We start from the raw sequence: 25,065 nt of genomic DNA, 5'->3' as shown, positions 1-25,065 counted from the left end.
CTGGGATGCTCTGGTCCAGCCGCCCATGAGGCCCTGGTGTCAGAACTGCCCAGAGGCCCATGTGGCAAAGTGGAGTCAGGCTTTCTGGTCCTTTCTGTGTTTGCGAATTCAGTGATAACTAAATAAAGGTATTTTGTTTTTCACTTTTTGTGGGCTTAGAGACCACACGCTGGCCAGCACGGGGGCTAATACAGCTGTCAGAGTGCAGGTGGGCCTGCCTGGGCAGCCAGAATGTGCACAGGCCTGTGCAGGTGGCCAGAACACAAACAGGCTTGTCCGTGTAGCTGGAGTGTAGACAGGTCTGCCCAGGCTGTCAGCGTGTGGACAGGCCTGCCTGGGCAGCCAGAGTGCAGATGAGCCTGTCCTGGTGGCTGTAGCAGGGACAGGCCTGTCTGAGCTGTCACATGCAGAAGACAGAATACAAACCAGCCTGCCCAGGAGCCTGTCTCAACAGCCACAACGTGGCTGGGCCTTGTCCAGCGTGGACAGACCACTGTGCCCCAAGCCTGGCTCTGCTCTCCAGACAGGCCCTGGGATCAGTCCCCATAAAAGGAACCAATTTCCTTCACCAGTCTGGCCCTCTGTGGTGAATGCTTTGCTTTAGAGAGGGGACATGCCCAAGGACGTTTCCAGACTGTCTCCCTCACTCTCCTCACCCTGGGTGCCTCCAGGAGGCCTGCAGGGCACACGGAAGGGCCCTGGCCACACAGCCTGTTCTAGATGTGCCTTGGGGAGAAGATACAGCTCTGGGATCTGGAGGGATCTTGCACCATGACACCCATGAAGGCACCGATGCCTGAGACGAGACAGGCCCCCCAAGGTCACTCAGTCAGGAGGGCGCCGCTCCCAGCTTTCGGCTCCTGACCTACTTCCGTCCTTCCCCCAGGGCCATGGTCTGAGGAGTCTGGGAAGAGCCTTGACCCCAGGACACCCCCTTCCACTGCAGGGCTGGGGCTGTGGGGCCACCACAGGAGCAGCCTTCCTTCGCTGAGACCCGCTCACCCAGAGAGGTCGGGTGTCACGCCACCAGCCACTCCCAGCTTCTGTGGGTGGGCTGTTCACCCCGTCCCCGTGTCACATCTCTGACACCCTTCGAGCAGTCGAATCTGCCCACCACAAGGCAGGCACCTGCTCTTTAGTAGGCTTGATAGAACACACTTACACACCTCCAGTAGCGGGGAGGTCACTGCTTCCCGGGCAGTTCAAGCCACTGTGGGGGAGCTCTGTCTACCAGAGGTTCTCCTTAGCTCGGAGCTGGGTACTCCCTTCCTGTGGCTGCCTCCCCCAGCCCCAGCTCTGCCCCCACGGGGCACATCTGTTACCTCTGTCCTGGGAAGGCCTGCAGAGACCTGGGCCCCCAAGTCAGCTCTGCCCCAGCTCCCAGGCCCTCCTGCCGTCCCCTCCCCACCTCTCTGGGACAGACCCTGTTGGTAACACCCCTTAGTGCAAAGGTGCCTTGAGACCCTCCAGGTGAGGCCTGAGCAGGCCCAAAGCCCAGTAGGTCCTTTGCTTGGCTGTTCAGCCTCTGGGGACACAGAGTGAGCTGGAAGGCCCAGTGTGTGGTCCGGGGACAGGACCTGCGATTCCCACCGAGCTGACAGGCTGCACACACCTCCCGGCCTCCTTACCCACGGCCGAGCTCGTCTCCCTGGCCCTCTGCCATGCAGCTCCTCTGGGGCCCCAAGAACTGATGTCGGCACTGATTCCTGCTGGTCCGGCCAGCACGCCGAGGTGCTTGTGTCCCGCCCCCCCCCCCCACCCCGTGCCAGCCCCGCACCTGGCAGGAAGCACACACAGACACGGCCACAGGCTGCAGGGACAGGGATAATGCTTTTATATTAGTTTTTCTGTAACAAGAAAAATCAGCTTTGAGATTTTTATCATTTTTTTCCTTGAAAAAAAATAAAAAAACCAAGGCACCCAGAACTTCCCACGGGCCTAAAGAACAAAGATGGTGTCTCATAGGTATGGCTGGGCCCTTCCTGCCTGGCCTGGCCCAGCCCACTGCCTCTGCCTCACTCCTGCCCGAGGCCCCAGCAGCACCCGGGGACTCTCCGGTCCAGCCTCGGTGGGGCTCGCCCGTCAGGAGAGCGCCTGTGGCCTCCCAGTGCGTGGCAGGGAGGGGCTGTCAGCAGAGTGACTGCCCCAGCAGCTGGGGGGACAGGAGGGCAGGGCCAGGGCAGCAGTCCTGAAGGTTCCCACCCCCAAAGGGAGGCCAAGGAACAGAAGCCAGCTTTTGTGAGTTCCAGAGGGCGGCAGGCACCAGGCCAGAGCACAGAGATAACCCTGTCTTCTCCAGGGGACGGACGGACAGATGCTCCGGGCAGACGGCGAGCTGCTCTGGCCAGTTCCTGCTGGGGGCAAGAGCTGTCGGTGGCACAGGCCCTGGAGGGCTGTTTGCACATGACTGTGTATGTGTGTGCGTGCACACATGGACACACGAGTACATGTGTCAGCAGGGAAGGTAGCAGGAGCCTGTGTGTGCCAGGCCAGGGTCAGACCCTCCCGCGCGTGCATGGCAGTGGCGTGGGCGTGGGCGGAGAGTGCGACGGTCCGGAGGGGAGTGTGGAACTGGCTGTGTGTGTGGCCGAGTGTGACGTGCTATCTGCACGTGTCTGGCTGTGCTGTGTGGGATGCCCCATGGGTGCGGCGCTGGGTGTGACCATGTGAGTGTGGCAGGATGGGGGCTTCACAGGGCACGGGCGCGTGCTGCAGAGAGGAGTCCGGTGGTCCACTGTCCTGCAGAACACGTAGGAGAGTCAGGATCCAGCTCAGAGCAGGCCCACCGGCCACAACCAGCTTGCAGTGGGGGTCCCACCTGAGGGGAGCCCTGCTTGAAGGGGCTCTGGAAAGGCCAGGCTAACTATGAAGGGAGGGGAGTTGCCCTGGGAGTCCAGAGCAGCGGGGCTGCCCGCTGGGAGGTGCTCCTGCCAATGTGGGTGGCCCAGAGTGCACCAGAAGGCCGTGGGTCCCCTGGCCACTCCTCGGGGCCCCTCCCAGGGCTCGTTCAATTGACCTGCCTGTGGCCAATGTCCCCCAGAGGGGGCAGGTTCTCACCCATCCCAGGTTTCCGCAGCCCCCCTTGTGAAGGCCACAGTGTCCTCACTGAATGGCCTGCCACCCTGTTGCTGATCCCCAATTCTGTGAGAGGACAGCCCCTCTATGCTGGGATAACCTCCCCATGCACACTCTGTCCTCAGCCCGGGCCCCTCACCCCAGCTCCCTCTGCCATCTGCCCACGGGGTCCTCAGCAGCTGCTCAGGCTCCTCTCTGCCCCAGGCCAGCATTCTGACAGTGTCCAATGGACCCCGGCTACACCCTGGCCCTGTGGCCCCCCCGCCCGACATGGCTCACTAAAACTAACCTGCGCCAGCCCCTCCAACCACACCGCCTCTCCCCCGGCTAGCAGCCCCCTCCGTGTCCCTGCTCACCCGCCCCTCCATCTGTGCCTGCTTCCCTCCCCGGGCCCCACGACTGCAGCCACTCTCTTGCCAGTACCCTCAACTTCCTCGTCCCTTGCCCTCCAGTCCTATACACCTGGCTGAAAACCCAGCCACGGATGGATCCGGTGGTCCCTCTTCTCCACACCCCCAGTCTGCTGAGCACCTGCTACTGCACAGAGAAAACAGAAGGCTGAAGGCATAGGGTTGATGTGACTTCATGTCCAGCCACCAAGCCACTGACCAGCCTGTGACTACACCCACTTGGCCCTCTGGCCCCCCTGCCACAGTGGAAGAAGCTCTGACCCTCCTGCCAAAGCCAGCCCCTCCCCCCAGCCCCACAGGGGCCCTCACTCCTAACCCTCCTTCTGTGTCGGTAACTTCCCCCACCCTGCACACAGCAGCCTCTTCCCATCGGCATCCCTCAAGAGAGGCATCGAAGTGGGCCCCTCCCGAACTCCACACCCCCTTCCCACTGCCACCCTCTCTCTCATCTCTTCACAGCCAAACTTCCTAAAAGGACTGTCTATACTGCCTAGATACACTTCCTTTCCGGCCCATCTCCCCCTGCAGCCACCCCTACAGAGTCACAGATGACCCCTGTGCGGATAAATTCAGTGGTCCCCAGCAGTGCTCAGTGCCCTCAGCCTTCCGGCAGTAGTGACAGGGCTGACTCTCCCCACTTCCAAAGAAGCTGGTGCATGTACATATCATGTGTGCATGAGTGTGTACACATACATGTGCAGGTGAGGGCCTGTGTGCACGGGTGTGCATGTGTTAATGTACTCAAATGCATGCATACATGTGCATGTAAGTATGTACCTAGTCTATAACTGCAAATGTGTCATGGAGTACAAGCATGTGTGTGCCTCTGTGTGCATGTGTGTGGCATGTGTTCTGTGTGTGCTTTGTGAATGTATTGCATGTTTAGACATGTGTACATATAAATATGTGTTGGTGCAAATGTGTACGTTTGTGTTACACACATGTGCAAACACCCTCTGCCCGTGGCAGTCTGTGGTTTTCCTACCTCCTTTCCTACCAGCTCCATCTCAGTCTCCTCTGCAGCCTCCCCTCTCACCACCTGCACCCCTCACTCACTCCCCTGGCAAGCTCCCCCAGCCCCCTGCAGCTTCAGAGATTGTTTAAAGGCTGACAAGGCCTGGAAATCCAGTCTCCAGCCCAAGAACCACGTGTCCAACCCCCAACGCCCAGGAAAGCTCCCATTACGGCACTCATCACCCTGGATTAGAGCCCTGTGGCACGTGCAGGCCTCCTGCGAGCTTGCTGTTACACCCCAACCTCTCAGCCAGGGCCTGGTGTGTCCCAAGTGCTCTTATAAATTTGCAAAATGAACGGAAGAAGCAGAGGACAGGGTGAAGGACAGAAAGACCCTAGACTGGGTTCAGGGACAGGACAGTTTGGTGAGGAGAGGTAAGTGCCGCCCCCACACAGACCACCTACCTAGGTCAGATCTGTGTCACCTTGCCACTATCTCCTTTCCTCTTCTTCTTCATCCTCATCATCTTCTTCCTCTTCCTCCTCCAAGCGGCCACGGTCCTTGGAAACGTCACCAAACTCAAAGTTGCCTTCAATGTCCAAGACCTGCAGGTGCTTCAGCCTCCGGAAGGCGCTGTCCACCACAGAGCCCACGGCCAGCTTGTTAAACCTGTGTGAGCCGTCCAGGTGGGGTCAGTGCCAGGAGCCCAACCCCCAGAGGGCCCTGCCTACACCCCCAGAAGGTGAAAGGGAGGGAAGGTGGCAGAGGGAGGAGAAGAGGCACAGTGTGTGATGGAAAGGACAAGTTGTTCAGGGTAGCCACAGGCCGGGACAGGAGCTGGCGTGGGGCCAGTCCCCTACAAAGCAAGGGGTCCCTGTCTGCATACACTTTCACTGCTACGTCAGGAGTGGCAGCTCCAGGGCTCTCTGCCCACCTCGGGCATTTACCCCAAGACCTGAGGCTCCTGGGCTAGGTAGCCTGGTGTCACCGAGGTGCCCGGTGTGGCATGGTACAGAGGCACGGGACAGGCCAGGGCACACTCAGCATAGGAAGGTAGAGGCAGTCGCTCTGATCTCAGGCATGTGTCACACCACCCAATGTCACCAAGCCCTGGGCCTCTGGGCCACAGAGCCCCCCGGAGTGCACCTCTGCTGGGTTCTGTCTCCCTCTCTGATCTGGGGGTGGGGGTGATGGGAGGCGCTGGGAAGAACCACCCTGGCCCTGCTGTAGGGAAGTCCCTCAGATCCTCCAGGACTGGGGTCCTATTCCAAACCCCACCCGCATCCCCACAGCCCAGCCAGGACCTGCACATCTATTCCCGATGTCTGTGGACACAGCAGTCCCCTGTGCTCTCTGGGCCTCAGCTTTCTCAGCTATAAATTGGGAAGATGCTGTCTGGGGTCCCTTCCTGCCCCCCTAACACTAATAACACCCATGTGCACTGGTTTTTAAAGTTTCCAAAGCCCTTTTACAAACCTACAAACCATATCAGGCCTGGCCAGGACTGTCCCCACCCTTGAGAGCTGAGAAAACAGAGGCTCGGCGGGGTCCTGTGACCTATCCATGGTCACACAGCCAGTCAGTGGTGGAAGCAGTGATCTTTGAACACTGGCCTCCACCTGCAACTGTTCCCAGGTGCCTCGAATGTCCCTCCAGAGCTGGGGCAGGCCCCAAGGGGTGTATGAGGGGCTACTGGGACCTCCTACCTGAGAAAGATGCCCTTGAGGTTGGGTGTAGAGTCAAAGGCATTGGCAGGCACGGTGCTAATCTTGTTGTTCTGCAGGTACAGGTACTCGAGTGACTCGGGGAGCCCCTCGGGGATCTCTGTAAGCTGGTTCCCAGCAATGTCCAGCAACTGCAGGGGTGACCAAGGGAGTCAGGGACTCCCACCTGTGCAAAGCACTTAACAGCTTATAAGACTCCCAGCAAGCCCCTAGCTTATCTAAATCTAATGATAACCCTGCTGGGGGCAGGGAGGAGGAAGTCTATAACTATCCCCATTTTCCAGGTGGGGAAACAGAGGCTCAGAAAGGTTGAGTGATCTGTCCAAGGCCACACAGCCTGTAAGAGGCTGGAACCCAGCGCACCTGACTCCAAACCCTTGTTAATTGCTGTCCGCCCTACCCAGCCCCTCTGCCTTCCCACATGAATTCACAGCCCAGACGTTTGGGTGTCACAGTCCTTCCTTCTTAAAACACTGGTTATTCCCGTCAGACTAAAGACTTCAGATGGGCAGAGGCCAGGGGTCCTCCAGCCTTTGAATCTCACCCCACTGGCCATGGATGGGAGGTGCATGGGTGAGGCTGCATTCATGGGCCTCAGGGGACAGTGCACAGGAGCTAGGAGTGAGGGTGTGAGGCCCACAGGGACCCCAGCACACACAGCAGCTGGGCCCCAGGCTGGTCAGTCTCAGAGTCATCACGTGCCTGGGGTCCAGCAGCCGGCAGTCAGGGAGGTGGGGATGGGTTTCCCAGGGAGCAGGACGAATGCAGTGTCGGGAGACCTGGGCATGCACTGGCTCTGGGGCCACCCTTTCCCAACCCACACACCTGTGCAGCCAGGGGGTACCCCGTGGTCTCTAAGCTCCCTTCCTCACAGTGAGAGGCTGGGGCTCAGGGCCAGGAACCGGTGGCGGCGAATCCGGAGAGCCAGCCAAGTCGGGGTCGGGATTCAAGGGGAGCAAAGCTTCATCCTTAGGGAGCCTCCCTGCCACCTCCCCTACCCAGCAGAGCTCCCTGCCTCCCCCTGTGTGGCCAAGCACTCAGTGCCCTCCACACATCTCTCCCTCAGCATTTCTGCATGACATGCCAAACACCCTTAGTGCCCATGCGCACAGGGGACAGGGGACCCACGGAGACACTGCCACTGTCAGGAAGCCAGTCTGGCAGGGGAGATGGACACAAAATATGATGACGACAAGCCTGTGGGATTGGGTGTGATGAGAAAGTCCAGGGGAGGGTCCTGACCCAGCCTTGGGGCAGGGGAAGCTTCCCGGGGGAGTAGAAGGCAGACACACAGGTAGGGGCTCTGAGGTAGCAGGAGCAGCTGCCCGTAGAAAGATCCAGTGTGAGGAAGAGTCCGCCACCCTCACCAGACATCCCTGGTCCAGCCCCAGGGAAGCATCTGTCCTGCCCACCATTGGTGGAGGGGCGGGGGCCTCCTAGAGAAGGTGACACCTGGGCAGAGTCCTAAGTACACGCCCCAGAAGGGCAGGGGCCTCCATCTGCCACATCCCCGCTGGGCCCCCAGTCCCAGACCTGTGTCTGCCACACTGGGGGCTTGGTACAGGTGTGTGGAATGAATGAGTGAACAAGTAGCTGTCCCCAGGGAAGAGGGGCCAGAATGAGCTGGGAGCAGGGGCAGAGCGGGCCTCAAAGGCCACAGCAAGGGGTCTGGCTTGGGTTCTAAGGAAATGGGGAGCCACGGAAGGGTTCTGGGCAGGAGCAGGAGACAGGCATTTGTTTTTCAAGACGCTCTTGACTGCCAGGGGAATACAGGAGTGGAGGGCTCCTGGGAAGCTGAGGTCCGGGAAGGAAATGGGCGGCCCGGCCTCAGATGTAGGCCGCAGGGGTGTGGTGGCAGGATGGCAGGGTCAGGTGACGAGGAGGGGCTGTTGGCAGGGTCAGTGGTGAAAAAGGGGATGTCAAGGGGGCTTCCAACGGGCACCTGGTAGATGTCATCCTGTCCCTTCAGTGAGTTAGAAAGTGCAGCAGGAGCAGACGTGAAGGGGCTCCTGAAGACTGTGCCAGAGAGACAGCACGGATGGTGGGATACTGGTGTCTGGTGCTCAGCAGGGGAGTCTGGGGGAGGAGAGGCCCCCCACTGACCCTGCAGGAACAGCTGCCCCACCCTACCCCCACCCTGCTCCACTGTCCGGCCCCTTCCCTATACTCCCCTCCCTCTGGGCCTCTCCCCTGCACTCTGCTCAGACATCCTGACCTTGCAACAACCTGCTGGACTCCCACAGACCATTCCGACATCCTTCCACAGGCATTGGCTGTGGGGATGCCACGCAGAGGGCTGGGTCCAGCAGTGACACAACAGCCTCAAGGCCTGCTCCTTATTCTAGCTCGAGGGGTTGGCAATAAACAAGCAAGCAGACAACCTAGTGTCCGGAAGGGATGAGGGCTATGAAGTAAAACAAGGCAGAGGAAGGCCGGAGGGTGAAGGAAGGCCTCCCAAGGAGGTGACATTTGAGCAGAGCCCTGAGGACATCTGGGGCAGAGGACAGCAATGCAGAGGCCCTGAGCCTCTCATGTCTGAGTGAGCAGGGCAGGACCTGGTAGGGCCAGCAGGGAGCCACTGGAGTGGCTGTCAGTCCCTGATCTGGCAGCACCTTGTCCTCCCGCCCAGGTTCTCTGATGAATTTCTCTTTTCAGTGATGCTCACAGAGTTGGGAGGTTTTGCCTGTTACCAAAGGAGGCTGAATTCATGGACCCAGACATCCTTGCCTGACTCTGACCACGTGGCGAGAGCACCCACGGACCAGCGCCAGAATGCCAGGGTAGACTCCCCCGCCCCAGCCCTCTGCAGACTGATGAGGTCAGCCCACCCTGACCCCATCTCCACCTAGAGCCCCAGCCTTCAAGCACCTATTCCCGTCCCTGCAGGTGGGTGAGCTTGACTCTCCCATGCCACCCACACTGCCCCCTAGTCCTGAACCACAGGCCCTGCCTGCAGCCCTGACCACCCCTTAGCGCCACAGCCCTGCTCAAGGCTGCATCTGTAGGTGGTGAGCTCAGCCTGGCCACACCAGCTGTACCCGCAGGTAGGCTGGGCTGACCCAGACATGCCAGCCACACCCTCTGCGTGGCCTACCTCCCCCTACCCAGCCTCTCCAACCACACCTGAAGGTAAACGCGCTGAGGCTGCCCATACCAGAGGAACCTCCCTCACTGCCCAGCCCTCCTGCCTCCCGCCCTTTCACCAGGCCCCCAGCAGACGGGTGGGCTCAGGGCAGCCACACCAGTACTGCCCCTCACGGGCACCGCCCGGCTCTCTCCAGTCCCCCTTACCTGCAGACCAGCGAGGTCCACCCAGGCGCGGGGGCCGAGGGCCCGGCTGCGCAGTCGGTTGCCGGTGAGGTAGAGCTCACGCAGCTGGGCCATGCCCGCCAGCGCCCCGCGCGCCAGGGCAGCCAGCTCATTGCGCTTGACCTTCAGCACATGCACGTTTCGGGGCAGCCCGGGCTGCAGCGTGTGGAGCCGGTTTCCAGACAGGTCCAGCGAGCGCAGCAGGCGCAGCTTGCGGAAGGCGTCGCGGTGCATCTGCTGGCTGGTGATGCGGTTGTAGCTGAGGTTGAGCTCCTCCAGGAAGTAGGTGGTGGCGAAGTCGTCACGGCCGATGCCGGTGATCTGGTTGTGCAGGATCATGAGGGTGCGCACGCGGCGGGGCAGGCCGCTGGGCACGCGCTCCAGCGCGTTGTTGTACAGGTGCACCGTGTGCAGCCGCTTGAGGCCCTGGAAGGCCCGCGGGTGGATGCCGGGCGCGCGCAGCTGGTTGCTGTGCAGCAGCAGGTACTCGAGGCTGCGGATGGGCGTCAGCACGTCGGCGTCCACGCGCTGGATGACGTTTTTCTCCAGGTGCAGCAGCACCAGGCTGCGTGGCAGCCCTGCTGGGACCCGCGTCAGGTTGTTGCTGGACAGATCCAGGTACTCCAGGCTGGAGAGCTTCCTGGGGGAGGGAGGGAATTGGCATGGTTGGCAGGAGCGCACGTGCGCTTGTTTCCACCGTTTTCCCAGGGGAAGTAGCAGGGGAACCGCTTCTCATTCATCCCAGCTCTGCCACTCAACTGACTGGGGGCTCAGTCCTCTCTGAGCCTCCCACGGGTTGACTCAGTGATACATGCATTGGTATGGGAAGGCGCTAGCGTGGTTTCTGACACATGGGAGTTTATTTGAAGACCCCTGTGTAACCTTTTATTGGCCCTTTATGGCTACCCTGGGCTTTAGAAAATGAAAATATATTTGCTTTCAACAAGAACGCTTGCGTTTGCATTTCGTACCAAGAAGCCAGCCTCTGCAAACACTTCCCTGCCTCACTGGAATCTTGGCAGGCCTTGCCCAGACATATTATTTGTTCCCAGGAACAGAAATGTCAACAGAGGCACAAGCCTCAAAGTTCCTTCTCCAGTGAAACCGGCCAGAGAGGTGGGCAAGGGATGTGTGTGAGAGGTGTGGCTGGGGGGTGGCCCCAAGAGGAGCTTCCTGGGTCACACAGGTGACACACGGTTACACTGGGGATCTGGTGAGATGGGAACTCACCAGAAGGTCTCGTTGTCCAGGCCCTCGTCAGTCAGGTAGTTGTTCTGCAGGTACAGCTCGCGCAGGTTGCTCAGCTCACTGAAGGCGCCTGGGGGGATCTTCTCCAGCTTGTTGTTCTGAGGGTGGGAAGGAAGGGAGGGGAGTGTGAGCATAGGCCAAGGGGCAAGGTCAGGCCCTCAGGATGAGATAGGGAGAAGGGTCTGGGGAGCCACTGGGAGGGGACTCAGGCCCGGAGCCTCCCGGGTGTGGTGCTCACAGCTCCCCCCACACAAGCCGCACCAAAGGCCAGGTGCCCCGGCTTCTGCTCGCTTCTACACGGTGGCTCTGTGCTCTCAGCCCCACAGCCCCACTTGGGCAGTGCCTGTGCCCATACGGGCCTGAGCTCTTCCCCCTGCAGGTCCCTGCCCTGGTGCCCCGGCCATGGGATCTACTTTTCCCCCTCCCTGCCCTCTCCCCTCCCCACCTTGAGGTGCAGCTTGTACAGGGCAGGCGGCAGGTGCTTGGGCACATGGCACAGGAAGTTGCTGGACAGGATGAGGATCTCGACGTTGCTGGAGCCGTTGAACATGTTGTCCGGCAGCCCGGCATCTGCCAGCTTGTTGTTATGCAGGTACACAGACCTGGGGGTGGAGGCACAGGTCCTCACCCCACCTGGGCTCCCTGACCCTCTAAGCCAGCTCACCGGGTGACCCTGCAAACCCTTGCTCAGGCTCATTCTGGATCCCAGGACACTCTCCTCCCACCCAAACCCAATGGTGCAGTTAGAAGAGCCTCAGACCCTGCCCACACAGCGGAGGGGACCAAGGACCAGAAGGGGCAGTGCCCTACCAGAGGTAGTCCCATAAGTCAGTAGCAGAAATAGAATTCCCTGACCCCCAGTCCAGGCTCCTCCACATCTTTCAAGGTTCTCAGTCGACCTCCAGCTGTTGCAGCCCAGAGTCCTTCCCTCCCTCTCAGCTCCTGCATCCCTGCCTGTCACCCCCACACAGCCCGGCTCTGAGTTCTGTGGGGCTTCCTGAACACAGGGCCAATCCCCGTCTGCCGCTTTGTCCCTGGTGCCCAGCACAGGGCCTGTCTCAGAGGAGGTGGCCCTCATTCATTCAGCAAATAGACAGTGAGTATAGTATATAATATATTAAATATATACACACATATACATAAATTATGTATATAAATAAATACATACTATGTGCCAGGACTGTTCTAGACTCTGAAGACCTACCCATGGGCACAGCCGACAAGACTCTGCCCTCATTAGAAGACCATGCCTTCTAACATGCTAGAGGGAGGAAGACAAGGGAAAGATGGATGTGTATAAGATATAGCTCAGTCTTGCTGTGCAGCCTCTCTTGCGCCTCAGCCTTCTCATCTGTGGGATGGGGCCATGCACAGTGACCCTAGGTCCTCAGGCGGACGGAAAGCATCAAGAGAGATGACAGATTCAGGGACAGAAGCAGCGCTGGGGTTTCCAGCCCAACCTCCTTCCTGGAGGAGGCTCCACCGCAGCCCCCGCCCCACCCCAGCACCACCCCGCCCTGCTCGCACACCTGTGCCGGGGGCGCTCACTCCTCCCAAGGCAGCTCCAGCGAAGGGCAGCTCTGCCTGTTGGAAGATGCTTCCCTCCCCTAGGGGCTGGGAAGTGGGGGGGGGGCATCCTCCCCCAGCTCCCCACAATCCCTGCAGGCAACACTCTGTCCTGGACCAGTCCTCCTGTGCTCCTCCAGCCCCTTGTGTCGCCCGCTGCACGGCAAGCCCCTCCTCCAGGGCCTGTCTGTGCCTCACGCTGGCTGGAAGGGCAGCCTCCACCTCAGCCCCTCCCCTTTCCCCAGCCCGACCCCAGGGTCATCCCTCTGACCTCTGACCTCAAGTTTGGCTTCTGGCCAAAGGTGAGCCCGTAGATCTTGGTGAGATAGTTGGCAGCAAAGTCCACGCTGATCAGGGCGTTTGGCAGGAATCGGGGTGCCAAGGTCAGCTGGAAAGGGAAGCATTGGGACCAAAAGACCACTAGAGGAGCAGAGGCCGGCCCTGGGTCCCACTGCCTGCCACTCATGAGGGCCCCTTCCCTGTGTCTTCCCTGCAACCAGGGCCCTCTTTCTAAAACAAAACCTGTCCCACTCCCCTCATGGAACAAAAGCAAAACCTCCCTGGCTCCCCACAACCCTTAACTTGGCATTCAAAGCCCTTTGGACCTGTCCCCTGCCTGCCCAACCTCCTGGGCTCATCCTGGGTGGGCGAGGGGTAGCAGCAGGCATGGCTTTTAAACGCCACTATGAGGACAACGGGGAGGCAGGTGAGGAGGCAGGAGTCCAGGTGGGCCAGTGCCCGTGGGGACCGGGAACCTGCAGTGGGCCTGCACCTGGGTGAGGAGCCAGAATCCAGACACACTCCTGGCTGTGGCTGGGACCAGTGGTGCCATAGATGGCTGGAGATGCCCTTTACAGCAAGGGGAAGGTGGAGGGGGGTTCGGTTTGGGGGCTACGGGTGGGAAGCAGTGCTCTACTTCCATTAGACTCGGGGGGAGATGTCAAGGAGGCAGGTGATCTTGGAGTCTCAAGCCAGTGGAGACAGCCACTGGACATGGCCATGATGCAGATGGGACTCAAAGCCTGGGCGGGAAGCGGGGGCGGGTCACCTTGGGAGAGTTCAGAGAGAGAAGGGGACAGAATGCCAGAGCAGACCAAATGTTTTGAGCTTTAGTGCATTTGTGCCTTCACTCATGCTGTCCCTTCTACTGCAGAGCCCCCCACTCCCCAGGCTGGAATTTTGGTACCCTTCATGGCCCTGTTCAAATGCCATCTCCTCCAGGAAGTCCTCCAAGTGCCTCCTCCCCAGTGGGGACAAACTCTACCTCTCTTACACTCCTATAGGCTTTGGCCTCTGTCTTCATCCTCTGACACACTCTGATGCCCTGAGTTACAGGCGGGAGTCTGTGTCTCCCTCATCCCCCACCCAGGGCCATGTCTGCGCAGCAACGGGGACACAGTGGACAGCCCAGAAAAGGCCCTGGTGAAAGTTCGTGGGACTCAGGGAAGACAACTCCAGGACAGGGCAGCACACCCCCACCTGCCTCGAGCCCCTCACCTTGTTGTTGGCCAGGTACAGGTAATTGAGGTTGGTCAGATGCTCAAATGCCTCCTCTGGGAGCCCTTCAAAGGACAGGCATCGGTCAGAGCCCTGGATCAGGGGTGCTGGGAGGGAGCACGGCGAGCGCCCACCCCACTTCCCGGGACGGGGGAGGCAGAGGCAGCTTGGATCCCTTCCCAGTCGGTCCCAAGGTGCTTGCCCAACCCCATTTTTGTCCTCTTTGCTCATCATACAAGGCAAAGCTCAGAGGAACAAGCAGTTAAGTGTTGCTGAGGGACTGAATGATTCCTCACCCTGAGTGGGGATGATCCTTGTGAGGGCAAGCCACCAGGAGAGGACCCAGCCTGAGCCCTTCCTGCCAGGAAGGGGTGCTCCCCTCGGGGACAGCCCCAGAGGGCTCAGAGCCCCTCTTCAGCCATGGGCAGGTGGGGCTGCGCTAGGAAGGCTCCATGCAGGGGAGAGCGCTCCCCCGCCACCTGGCTCACCCTGCCCCCTCTGGCAGATGCAGTGTCAGGACTGGGCTGTCACTGGGAGCCCGGCCAGCCTGGCCTTTCTCCAGCCCCAAGGCTGGCCTCTGACTCTCGGTTCCCGGCTCCAAGACCCCCAAATGCTGGGACTCACCCAAGTATCTAACAAGAGGGAACAGTTACGTAAACTGTACAGCGTCCCTCCATGGAATACCCTGCTGCCGCCGTGTGAAATGATGGTGAGAGTTTTTAGCAACATGAGAAATGCCGCTGAACTGCTTGCTAGGGTTAAAGTGTCTATAGTGTGGGTTCAGCTTTGGGTTTAATAACACACAGGAAAAAAGACTGGATTGGATTGTGCTGATGGCTGCACCACTGCATAAACTTACTGAAACTCATAAAATTATACCTTAATATTAGGTGAATTTTATGGCATATAAATTATACTTCAAGAAAGGTGCTTTTTTAAAAATAGAAAGAAATATACCAAAATATCAATAGTGATTAGTTCCAAGTGGCAGAATCATGAGTGGTTTTCTCTTTCCATTTTATTTTCCTAATTCTCTATCCTAATCATATATTATTTTCATCATCAGAAAAAAAAAAACTTTAAAATTTAAGGACTCTACAACTCTGATTCTAAAGCCCCCTGAATTGAAGGTCCTACAACAAGGTCCTAGGAAGCTAAGCTTCCCTGACGCCTCTCCCCTGACCTGTCCCCCAGGTCTCAGATACACCCAGGACAGCTTTTAGGCAACAACAGAGAGCCCCCTGCCCGTGTGGAGCTGGTCCTTGTGCAGCCCCCGCCAGCCGGCCCAGGCCTACTCTTTCCACACCCCGGATGTGCAGGACCAAGCTCTCGCCATGGGCACCCAGCACTACTCAGACCCTTGAGTCCCACCTGGTGTCCCTGATCCTGCGCTCTGGGTGACCTCTCACCTCGGGAAGTCAGGCGGTTGTTCTGGAGGTTCAGCGTCTCCAGCCGGTGCAGCCGAGAGAGCTCCTGGGGGTAGATCTTCTCCAGCTGGTTGTTCTGGGGGGCGGGGCACAGGAGGAGGCAGCATCAGCCTGGGGGTGCCCAGGGCTCCTGCCCCTGCCCTTAGCTTCAGTCCTAGGAGCCAGTCCCTCAGTTGGGCTCCTCTCTGGGGATTCTCCCCCATGGCAGACAGAACCTGGTCCAGGCCTGGACATGGGCACACAGACATGAGTCCTGACTTCAAGAGCCCACACGTGGACATCCACGGGCATGCTGTCTCCCTGCAGACCTGCTCCCTGAGTGTTCCCATTTGGTGACAGGCAGCCGTGGCCGTTATCCAAGCCAGAAACCACTTTTGCTTCCCTTTCTTAGCCCTGCAGTCCTCACTGTCCTTGGAACGCTTTAAAACCTAGGCAGGTACCACCTCCTCCAGAAGCCTTCCTGGGGTGGATTGGGGCTGGACCAGGAGCTGGACTAGGAGCCTGCTCTGGGCCCCCTAGCACAAGTGCTTCCATCTCTATCTGACATCTCCACCTGTTTAGGTGTCTGCCTCGCCCACAGGCCACGAGCACCTGAAAGGCAGGATGCATTCGAGTCTTCCCTGCGTGCCCAGCACCCAGCACAGGACCAGAGGCACGGAGCAGGAACCCAACAGACAGTCTGTGTATGAATGAGTGAGCAGATGAACCAACAGTAAGAGCTGTCCTCAATGTGTCCCCTTCCCTCATTGGCTACCCAGGCCTTGGGCTCCCACAGCTGCCAGCCCAGACCCATCAGTGTGTGGGCACAGGCCACTTTCCTCAGTGGACCGATCGCCTCTGGAAGTGGGTGTGACAGCCTCTCCCTCTCCCCCAGGGCCACTGGGCCACACGAGGCAATGATGGTTACACCTGTGCTCCCAGAGTCCTCCCAGTCTGAAACACCACGTCCCACTTCTCAAGGTCCAAAATCTAGTCTGCGCTCAGCTGGAGAGAGCTCTCTGAGCTCTGAGCGCTGAGGCCCCAGAGTGCTCTCGTCAGGGTCTGCCTTGCTCTCACTGTCCTGGCCCCGTGATGCTGTCTGTGCTGGCCTGACTGTCCATTCAGAGCGTCAGCTGCTGGCAGGTCTGTGTCCGTTTTCAGACAGAGTCCGGCTGTACTTACTGGGCCTCAGCCCAGACTCCTCTAAGTGACAAAGCAGGTTGTGATATCACGGTGCTCTGTGATGGGGACATCAGGACAGGTGCCACATGGGTGGGTCCAGGACTCACCTGAGGTCTGGCGAAACAGCAGCTTTGGAGCCAGCGGCCGGGGCTGCAATCTCGGCTCTGGCTCTTATCAGCTGTGGGACTTTGTAACCCTCTAAGCCTCTAAGTGTGACCTCGCTAGCACCCTGTATCTGGGGGTGGGAGCCACAAGAACTGGGGGTTCTGGGTGAATAGGTTGCTGTGAGTGCTGGGGGTTCTGGATAAGAGCCACGTGGGCGGGAGGGGCAGCCCCTGGTGACCTCACCTGCAGAGACAGGTGGTTGGTGTGCTCAGGCAGGTCCCCTGGGAACTCACGCAGGTCGATGCCGCCACAGTCCACAACACCCTCCTGGGAACAGGCACAGTCTCGGGGGCAATCAATTGTGGCTGGGCCAGGCGCTGGCTCCTCAGGGCTCAGGACCAGCACCGGCTCCTCCTCCACAAATTCATTCTCTTCAGGGCTCAGGCTGTGGCCGCCACTTCGGCTAAACAGCGGGGCCCTCACTGCAAGCACAGGTCCTAGGTGCAGCTGTGGCGGCAACAGCAGCAGGAACAGCAGCGCCCTGCTCCGGGCCATGGTGCCTGCAGGAGGGGCGGAGTCAGACCCACCTTGGCACCAGGGCTGCCTTAACCTGTTATGTACAGTGGGCACACGGCTAGGACCCTCAAAAGTCATGACGGGGCCCTCCCAGGCACAAAGCAGTGCCCACTCTGGGCCCTGTCCTCAGCACCCAGCTGATCTACTGACTGGCATCCTCCCCAGCCCAACCCCCAACAGGCTGCCCTCTGGAGGGGTGGGGGTGAGGTGAAGCCCTGTCCTTAGGCAGGTCTGCAAAACCTGCAACCTTCACCAGGCCTAGCCCGAAGGAATCTGCACCCCTATTTCACAGAAGGGGAAGCTAAGGTACAACCTGGACTTTGCTGAGTTCTTGCTACCCTGGCACAGGTGGTGCTGGGAGCTCGTCCCTCTCCCAGCAGCCATGGGCCACTCACTGCAAGCCAGCGCCAGCAAGGTGCGTCCCAGCTCTTCAGCTTGCCATTCTCGGACCTTCAGGACTTGGCCCTGCCTCTCTTCCAACTCCCCGCCTCAGCTGCCCCCAGTTATGTTATACGGACTATTTCATAGTTCCTCCAGGCCTTTGCACGTGCTGTTCCTTCTGCCTGGAATGCCCGTCACCCCTCTTGCGCAATCAGCAACTTCTTTTCCAGGAACCAACTCCAGTGTGCTGACTTGGGGAGGGGATGCCCAGGGCTCTCCATGACTGTGTTCCCCCAGGGCTTAGCACTAGTTGGGCTGGGCTGGGAATAGTGAAGGTGTCTTTTTCCCACCCGGGTCTGTGAGCAGCTCTCTGGGTCTGGGTATAGGCCAAGCCCAGAGCCTGGCACGGAGGAAGCATCAGTGCATGGAGCCGCTGCTGCCTGCACGGCCTCCCAAATTCCCTTCCTGATGTTTATACCCTCAGCCGCCTTCACCAGGGCCAGATGTGCTCACGTGACCACTGCCCCTACAGGAGACCGCTCCCCAGCATGGCCCCTGGTGCGTCAGGGAGAGGGGTGCAGGGGATGACGTCAGGCCCACTGAGGAAGATGCTAGGTGCCACTGTCCCAGCAGTCCCCTGGGCCTGGGCTCAAGGCTGGGTCTCTGAGTTCTCTTCACAAGGACTCACTTAGACAACATCTCTGGGATGTGTAAATTGTGACAGGTGGTAGCTCAGCGATAATGACTCTGAAGTCCCACAGAGCCCAGTTCGAGTCCCACCTCCACCATTTAGCACCACCTTGCTGAGCCTCAGTTTCCTCATTTATACAATGCAGATAAACATCTAAACTCACAGCTTCTGTGAGGAGGAAGGTAACAGATGCAGAGTGCCTGGCACCCGTGAGGTGGTGAGGAGCGGCCGTTGCTGTAGGACACACACAGCAATGCGCTCCACTGAGAGCGGGAGGTGCAGCAGCCAGTGTCCAGCTGGCGCTGGGGGGCGTCCACTCCTGAGCTGAGCAGCCATGAGCACATGGCTCATGCTGAGCCTCTCTCCCTGCCACCAGATCAGGGGCCACGACCCATAGAGCAGTCAGAAGGGTCAGACGGGTTGCTGGGCCTGGGAGGCTTTGGTAAGCTGGGAGCATGACACTGATGCTGAGGTCTGGTGAAACAGCAGCTCTGAAGCCAGCAGCCAGGGCTCGGCTCTGGCTCTTATCAGCTGTGGGACTTTGCAACCCTCTAAGCCGCAGCTTTCTCACCTGTCCTTGGAGATGATAGCAGAACTGCCCTCATGGGGAGATTGCGAGGAATCAGTGAGATGCATATACTGCACACACTAAGTGCTCAGTAAACACTGGCTCTTCCTGCGCTGATCAGCTGCTCCGTGGGCATGGCCCGCACCCGCCCACACCACTGCCATTCCGGCATCCCTGCTTCTTCCCCTTGCCTTGTCTAGATCCCACCTGGGCTTTTGGGCCCTGGCCCAGGCCCACCTCTTCCCAGAAGATGCTGCAGATGCTCTAGCCGTCTATAAATTCCTGTGGCCTGTGGCTGCCATGGTATTTCACTTGGCTCAGCCAACTCTCTGAGGTGAGACCCCATCTGCACCTGGCCTGTACTGGGGACTGGGGACACATGTGAGGTAGACAAGGTCCCTGCCCACCTAGACTGGGGTGGCAGTGTAAAAGGGACCCCAAGGGGCACAAGTCCCCAGAGAGAAGAGGTGTGAGGAGGGAGGAGGAGTGGTAGCCAGGCTTGTTGCCCCTACAGGTCCCCATGGACTATGCAGACTCAAGCCTGGCAGACAGCCAGGGAGCCCAGCGCACACATAGCTCCTCGGCTCCAGGGATCAGTCGGCAGCGAGTGATGCCCATAACAGCATGGCCCTATGCTCGCCCTGCCACACCCCTACAGCCCCTTTCCCCTGACCAAATCTCCAGTCCAGTCTCCAGACCATCATTCTCAGGGCACGTTATAAACCCCACAGCTAGCTCAACAGTCTTCAGCCCCTGGAGCTGCCAGAGTTAGACTAGAGCAAGCCTCCCGCCTCCTTGCCCATCTGACCGCACTGCAGGCCTGGGTTCTGAGAGGGGGAGTGTGGGCCCAGACCTGGGCCCCAAATTCAACTAGGGCAGGAGGCCAGGGAGAGAGATCCAGGGGAAGGAGCACTGTTGCCCACAGATCCCGTGCACCCATTGGACAGGCTGTTTCTGCCTCCCTCACCCTCAGTTTTGCATCTGTAAAACTCTGTAAACTGTATTCATAAAAATATTAATTCATATTAACATGCTGAACCATATTGAAAATATTATCATCACTTTACAGACTAGGGAGCAAGTCCCATCGGGATCAGGCAATGTAACAGCTGTTAAGTGACAAAGCTGAGCTCCCAGCCAGGTCCTAACCAACACTATGCTGCTCTTCCCCGGGGCCAAGCAGTGGGTGCTGGGGACGCAGACAGAGACTCAGGCATGGCTTCTGCCCGTCACAGGCTCACAGCTGCACTGTCCACTCCAGTAGCCACTCGCCACGTGTGGCCATTGAGCACTTGAAACGTGGCTAGTCCAAGTAGAGATGTAAGCGTAAAAGGTAGTGTACATGGATTTCAAAGACATGATACAAAACAGAATGTAAAATACCTCATTAATATTGATGATAGCTCATAAAATATCTCATTTATTGTTATATTGATTACATGATAATATTTTGGATATATTGGATTAAATAAAATAAAACTATTTTTACCAGCTTCACTTTACTTTTTGTAATGTGGCCTCTAGACAGTTTCACATTGCATATGTGGTGTGCATTTGTGGTGCACATTATATTTCTGTTCGACAGTGAGGGTCTAGCGCATTGTGTGTAAACTGAGTATTATAATCCCAGTGTCATCAGAGGTATGATGGGGGAAGCTTAGACTCCACAGGGGCCGGGAGGAAGCCTCACCTTCCTGGGGCCAGAGAAGGCTTCCCAGAAGTGATGCCTGTCTGGCCATTCTGAAGGGGGAGTACCAGGCAAAGGGAGAGGGCTGCAAGGAAGGGGTCGGCGCATGCAAATGCCTGGGAGCAAGAGAGGCCGTGCTCATGAGACCGTCTGGTGGGGATGGGGACTGGGAGTGAAACAAGTGGGCATAGTGGGACACAAGCTCAGGACAAGAAGGAGGGACCTTCTTGGGAGTGTGAACCTTATCTTTGGAAGATGAGGACCGCTGAAGAGCAGGAGCCTGGCATAGCAGGTCTGAGGGTGGGCTATTAGGCTGTATGGCAGTGGCACAGACATGGGGTAAGGAACCTGGTCCCGGCAGAGAGGGAGGTGCTGGATTCAAGGGAGAAGCAGGAATAGCTAACGGGGGCAGCCACCCTTAGGACCATGGAATCCTGGACAGCTCCAGCTCTACCCCTCATTTGCTGTGTGATTTTGGCTACACTGCTGACTCATCTGAGTCTTAACTTTAAATATTTCTTCTACTGAGTAAGATAAACAAGCCCCCATGGCCTCCTCTGTGTGCCCAGCCCGGTGGGAGGGCTGTGGGGAAGGAGAGAGGAGAGAGCAGACCCTGGGCTCCAGGAGCTTCATGTCTGCCTGGGGAGGAACAACTCAAACCCCTGGCACAGAGGACCAGCTCAGTCTGCAGGGATCTCTTCCCCATACAGAGAGCTTTAGAGACAAAAAGACATGGGTTCTAATCAAGACTGCTGTGTGAGCCTGGACGAGTCACTTCATTGCTCTGAGCCTCTATTCACTACTCTAGGAAGTGGAGCTCCTCATGAGGATGAAACAAAATGACGTGCCCGGCCGACACTGGCATCAAGTAGGTGCGACATACACAGGTTACTGTTACTGAGGAAGGAAGTGGGACCTGCTGTCTCCCCCCATATCCTCCTTGGGAACCAAACCTCAAGGCCCACAGTAGGGGATTAAGATAGGACCAGAAGAACGAAGGGGAAGGGAGGCCAAAATCAGGAGACAGATCCTTAGCCCCCAGCACCACCTTCCTCCTCCAATCAGATCGAGTGGAAATCCACCGATCACCTGCTCTGTGATGGGCCCCAAGCAGCTGCATTTTGTTGACTCTAACAGCAATCCCGGGACTAAAAGTTCATCTTCCTAATCTGCAGGCTCAGAACTCGAGCACACAGGGGCTCCCCTTGCTGTCAATCCCAGAAAACTCCCACTCACGTGTCCCTGCTCTGGGAAGCCTCTCCTGTCCCCTCGCCTGGGTTAGGGTGTTCCTAGGTGCTCCCACTGCAACCCAGGCATGGAGTGGGTGCTCGGGAAATGTTTGCTGAATGAATGAGTTTTGCAAGGCAAAGTTGGAAAAGATCTGCAATATCGTCTGCTCTGACTCCCTCAGTTTACAGGTTAGTATGTTAAAGGCAAGGCCAAGAGTAAAATTTGTGTCTTCTGCCTCCTTCCCAGAGCCTTGAGTTGGTCTGCAGGGCGAGTGGGAGTTCTCCAGGTGAACAAAGCGGGAGGACTGCACTCCAGGCAGAGGGAAGGGCGCCAGCAAAGGCAGGTGTGGGGATGGGGGAGGAGGGAAGTGGTCTAAGGAAGGGTAAACAGGGTCTGGAGGTCAGGCTGCTGACCTAGGTTGCCAAGGGCACTGGCCACTATGCAAAATTGTTGGTCACAGGAGCCATCAACAGTTCCAAGCAAGTCATGGTCAGCACCCTTACATATATATGACGCTACCAGGCCTGAAAGTGCCACCATTAGTAACACCCTCCCCAAGAAACAGAAGGGACAAAGCATGCTCCCACAGATGACATGAAAACAGGTAATTCTGACACTTCTTAACTTGCACTCTAGGCTAGCGTAGAGGGGCCCTGGGCCCTAAGAGTGGACATAGGGGACAGGACCCCGGCCCAGTCGCTGGTCTTTCCCAGGGCAGCCCCACAGGTTCTTCTGAGTAACCTACCTCTAGCGCCGCGAGCCCGGAGGTCTGACTGGTTCCTCCTGCCTCACCCCGCCTTCCCAGTGTGGAAGGTTTTCTATGCGAGGTAGCGATGGGGGACAGAACCACCCAAGGGCTCTCCCGGTTCCCACCATTGGTGCCCCTTGGAGCGGGGCAGACCACAGCTTCCCCTTACCCGGCCGGCCTGAAGTCGAAGAGCCGACTTCGACGCTAAGGTTGCGTGGGCCTCCACAGGTGCGTAACGCACTCCACGCGCTGGGCGCGCATCCCTCTGCTCCTCCCGACTGGGGACTGTCGGCTCCGCGGGCACCCAGGCCAGGGTGCAGGGAGCCCCTCGCTGCCGCGCGTGCTCCTCTCCAGAAGGCTGCAGCTACCTCCCAGCCCCAGCCCCAGCCCCAGCCCCAGGGGCTTCCAGGAGCTCGCCACCTCCTCTTCCACCTGACGGCGCGTCAGGTATTCAACGCCACAGTCTCACTCCCTGCCCCAGGCCGGGCTGGAGGTTCAGGGACCTGCAACCTGGGGCTTCCGCTGCATTAGCAGAAGGGCGCGGACCTCGCTCCTCGCGCTCCGCGGACCCCCACTCCCACCCGCTCCTCAGTCTAGCTGTCCCGGCTGGGAACAGCCGCGCACAGACTCTCCAGGCCGCCAGCTTTGACTCAGAGAGTGCGCGGAGCTAAGCTGGGGCGGCACAGCGGCCCGGGAAGCCGGCGGCTGACGCGCCCTGCGGGCAGATCTCTGCCCCTCTCTGGGCCTCAGTTTCTCTATCTATAAAGAGATCCGAGGGTGGACTCGCTAGGGCCCCTGATGAGTTGACGTGGAAAGACCCGGGGATACTCGGTGCCTCTGCTCTAAGCACAGGGTCCACGCCGCCCCCCAGTTCCACCTGCCCCCCACATTCCCGGTCGCCCGCCCGCGTCCTTCCACTCCCCCGCATCCGCCCTCAGATTCTTTCCAGATGTGCGCAGCGGGAGGGGCCCGGGGACTGGGACCGGCCTCTGATTAGAGAGGAGAAAAGGCCCCTGCCTGGGTGACTGCGCAGGGGTCGCACCCCGGAGGGAGACATCTCCCGCCGTGCCCTCCGTGCGGGGTCTGACGAAGGGGGCGAGATGCGGCGGCCCCGCTCGGGACAACAGCTAGGGCCGTCCGGGGAGCGGGAGAAGTCTGAGTCCTCCGCCCAGGCTCGGCCCCTGCCCCGTGGCCCACCCCGGCCGCCTGCGCCCTGTACCTGCTGCGCCCCGCGCCGTGCCGCGCCCCGCCGGCCGCACGCTCCTCCCCGAGTGTCGGCTGCGCTCGGCGGGCTCGGGCTCCTTCCATTCAAGTCGAGCTGTGCGCTCCGCGACGCAAGTTTTGTTGTGAATTTTCTCCACCCCGCCTCTCCCCCGCACCCCCACCCCGTGCATCTGCTGGACGCCGGCCTCCTCCGGACACAGGCGTAGGGTACCCCCAGGCGCGGGGCGCGGGGCGCGGGGGTGGGGGCGGGGGCCTGCCCCCTCCCCGCGCTGGACTTGGCCGGGCCCCACTTCCCCGTGAGGCAGAGCGCCGCACCGACCCCTTTCAGCCCGGGCGGGGCCCGCCGCACCACGCCCCCGCTCCAGGAGTCCGGGAAGGCGGGTGTCGAGTCCGCAACGCTTCCTAGTTTCCAGCCTTCCGCACTAGAACCGGACCCCGTTGAGGCCCCAGCACCTGAAAGAAGGGCCAGGGAAAGGGCCCCTTCAGCCCAGGGCCTCTGAGCTCAGTTTCTTCCTCAAGAGGAGGATTTTGCAACCGCTCCAGGCACGAGTACCTTTCACTCTCCCACCCTGGGGTCCTGGGCCGTGGCTAACAGGGCCGCCAGCCAAGACCCTGCTGGGCCTCTTCCCGGAAAAGTTCCCCACTCGCCACCCCACCCTCTGCCCCCACCCCTGTTGGCCCTGGGCCCAAGGCCTGGTGAGCCTTGAAGGATGGTAAACCCTGCTGGGAGTCGGGTGCAAGCGGATCCCGGTTGAGGGGAGACGGGGGGCGGGGGGTGGTGGTGAACAGTGAGCCCTCACAGCACCATATTGCGCCCAGGAGCTGAAAACCTTTCCAAGTAAGGAAGCATTAACTACTAGCAGCTGAAGCAACACTGTTTGGCGCCAGGGGCTTCGGCGGTGGAACAGGCTGTGGGGCTGGGTTTAGGTGGTACTTGGCACCTCCTCTGTGTAATAAGCCTCTCCCCCGTTACCTGCTCTGGCCTGTGGGCAGGACACCCACAGCTGCCTCACCTGGCTTCCCTCCTGCTGGAGAGGGAGAAGGATAAATCAAACGTAGGACCACTTGCTCACCCTAAATTGCCAGGGCCCTGGCTCAATGAATGGCCCCTGTGAAGCAGCTCCAGACCTTTCACCCACTGCTGCTGCCACGGCATCCTGATTGTACCACATGCTTACTCTCTAACTTCACCACCCTGCAAAGAACTGCTGCTGCCCAGCTTGCAGGTAAGGAGATGGCCTCAGACAGGATAAGTGACTGAGTAAAATGGCCCATTAACTGGCAAAGCTGGGGTTTGAACTCAGGTTTACCCTTCTCCACAGCCCACTTGAGCATGCAAGTGTAGTGTCTGGATTTGAACCCAGAACTGTTTCCATTACACCAATAACTCAAGAACTTAGCAAGAATAGGAAGAGGAAATATTTTGCCTTCTTTGGCCTCAAATTCCAGTCCTCTCTGAGCTCAAACTTATGAGATTTGGTAT

General features: G+C 59.1%; 1 protein-coding gene across 1 annotated transcript; it reads right to left on the bottom strand.

The window, feature by feature from the left end:
* Positions 1-1,827: 1,827 nt before the first annotated feature.
* Positions 1,828-23,774, bottom strand: PODN (podocan). Its single transcript, XM_069479987.1, has 11 exons — positions 23,578-23,774; positions 16,721-17,037; positions 15,194-15,287; positions 13,785-13,849; positions 12,566-12,675; positions 11,167-11,323; positions 10,704-10,819; positions 9,456-10,113; positions 6,147-6,295; positions 4,905-5,109; positions 1,828-2,739 (listed from the first exon to the last, which is right to left on the bottom strand). The coding sequence occupies exons 1-10, from the start codon at positions 23,750-23,752 to the stop codon at positions 4,932-4,934; spliced, it is 2,019 nt and encodes a 672-aa protein (XP_069336088.1). The 5' UTR covers positions 23,753-23,774; the 3' UTR covers positions 1,828-2,739; positions 4,905-4,931.
* Between the last annotated feature and the right edge of the window lie 1,291 nt (positions 23,775-25,065).

This window comes from Eulemur rufifrons, chromosome 8 (genome assembly GCF_041146395.1).
Source record: "Eulemur rufifrons isolate Redbay chromosome 8, OSU_ERuf_1, whole genome shotgun sequence".
NCBI classification, from domain to species: Eukaryota; Metazoa; Chordata; class Mammalia; order Primates; family Lemuridae; genus Eulemur; species Eulemur rufifrons.
This window is presented reverse-complemented; position numbering and strand designations above follow the sequence as displayed.

Excerpts from the sequence above, each read along its gene's own strand:
- PODN (XM_069479987.1), bottom strand. The coding sequence starts at position 23,752 with ATGCACGGGGTGGGGGTGCGGGGGAGAGGCGGGGTGGAGAAAATTCAC. Across the intron at positions 12,676-13,784 it reads TGTACCTGGCCAACAACAAG|CTGACCTTGGCACCCCGATT; the intron begins GTGAGGGGCTCG and ends TTCCCTTTCCAG. Across the intron at positions 5,110-6,146 it reads CTCAAGGGCATCTTTCTCAG|GTTTAACAAGCTGGCCGTGG; the intron begins GTAGGAGGTCCC and ends CGGCTCACACAG.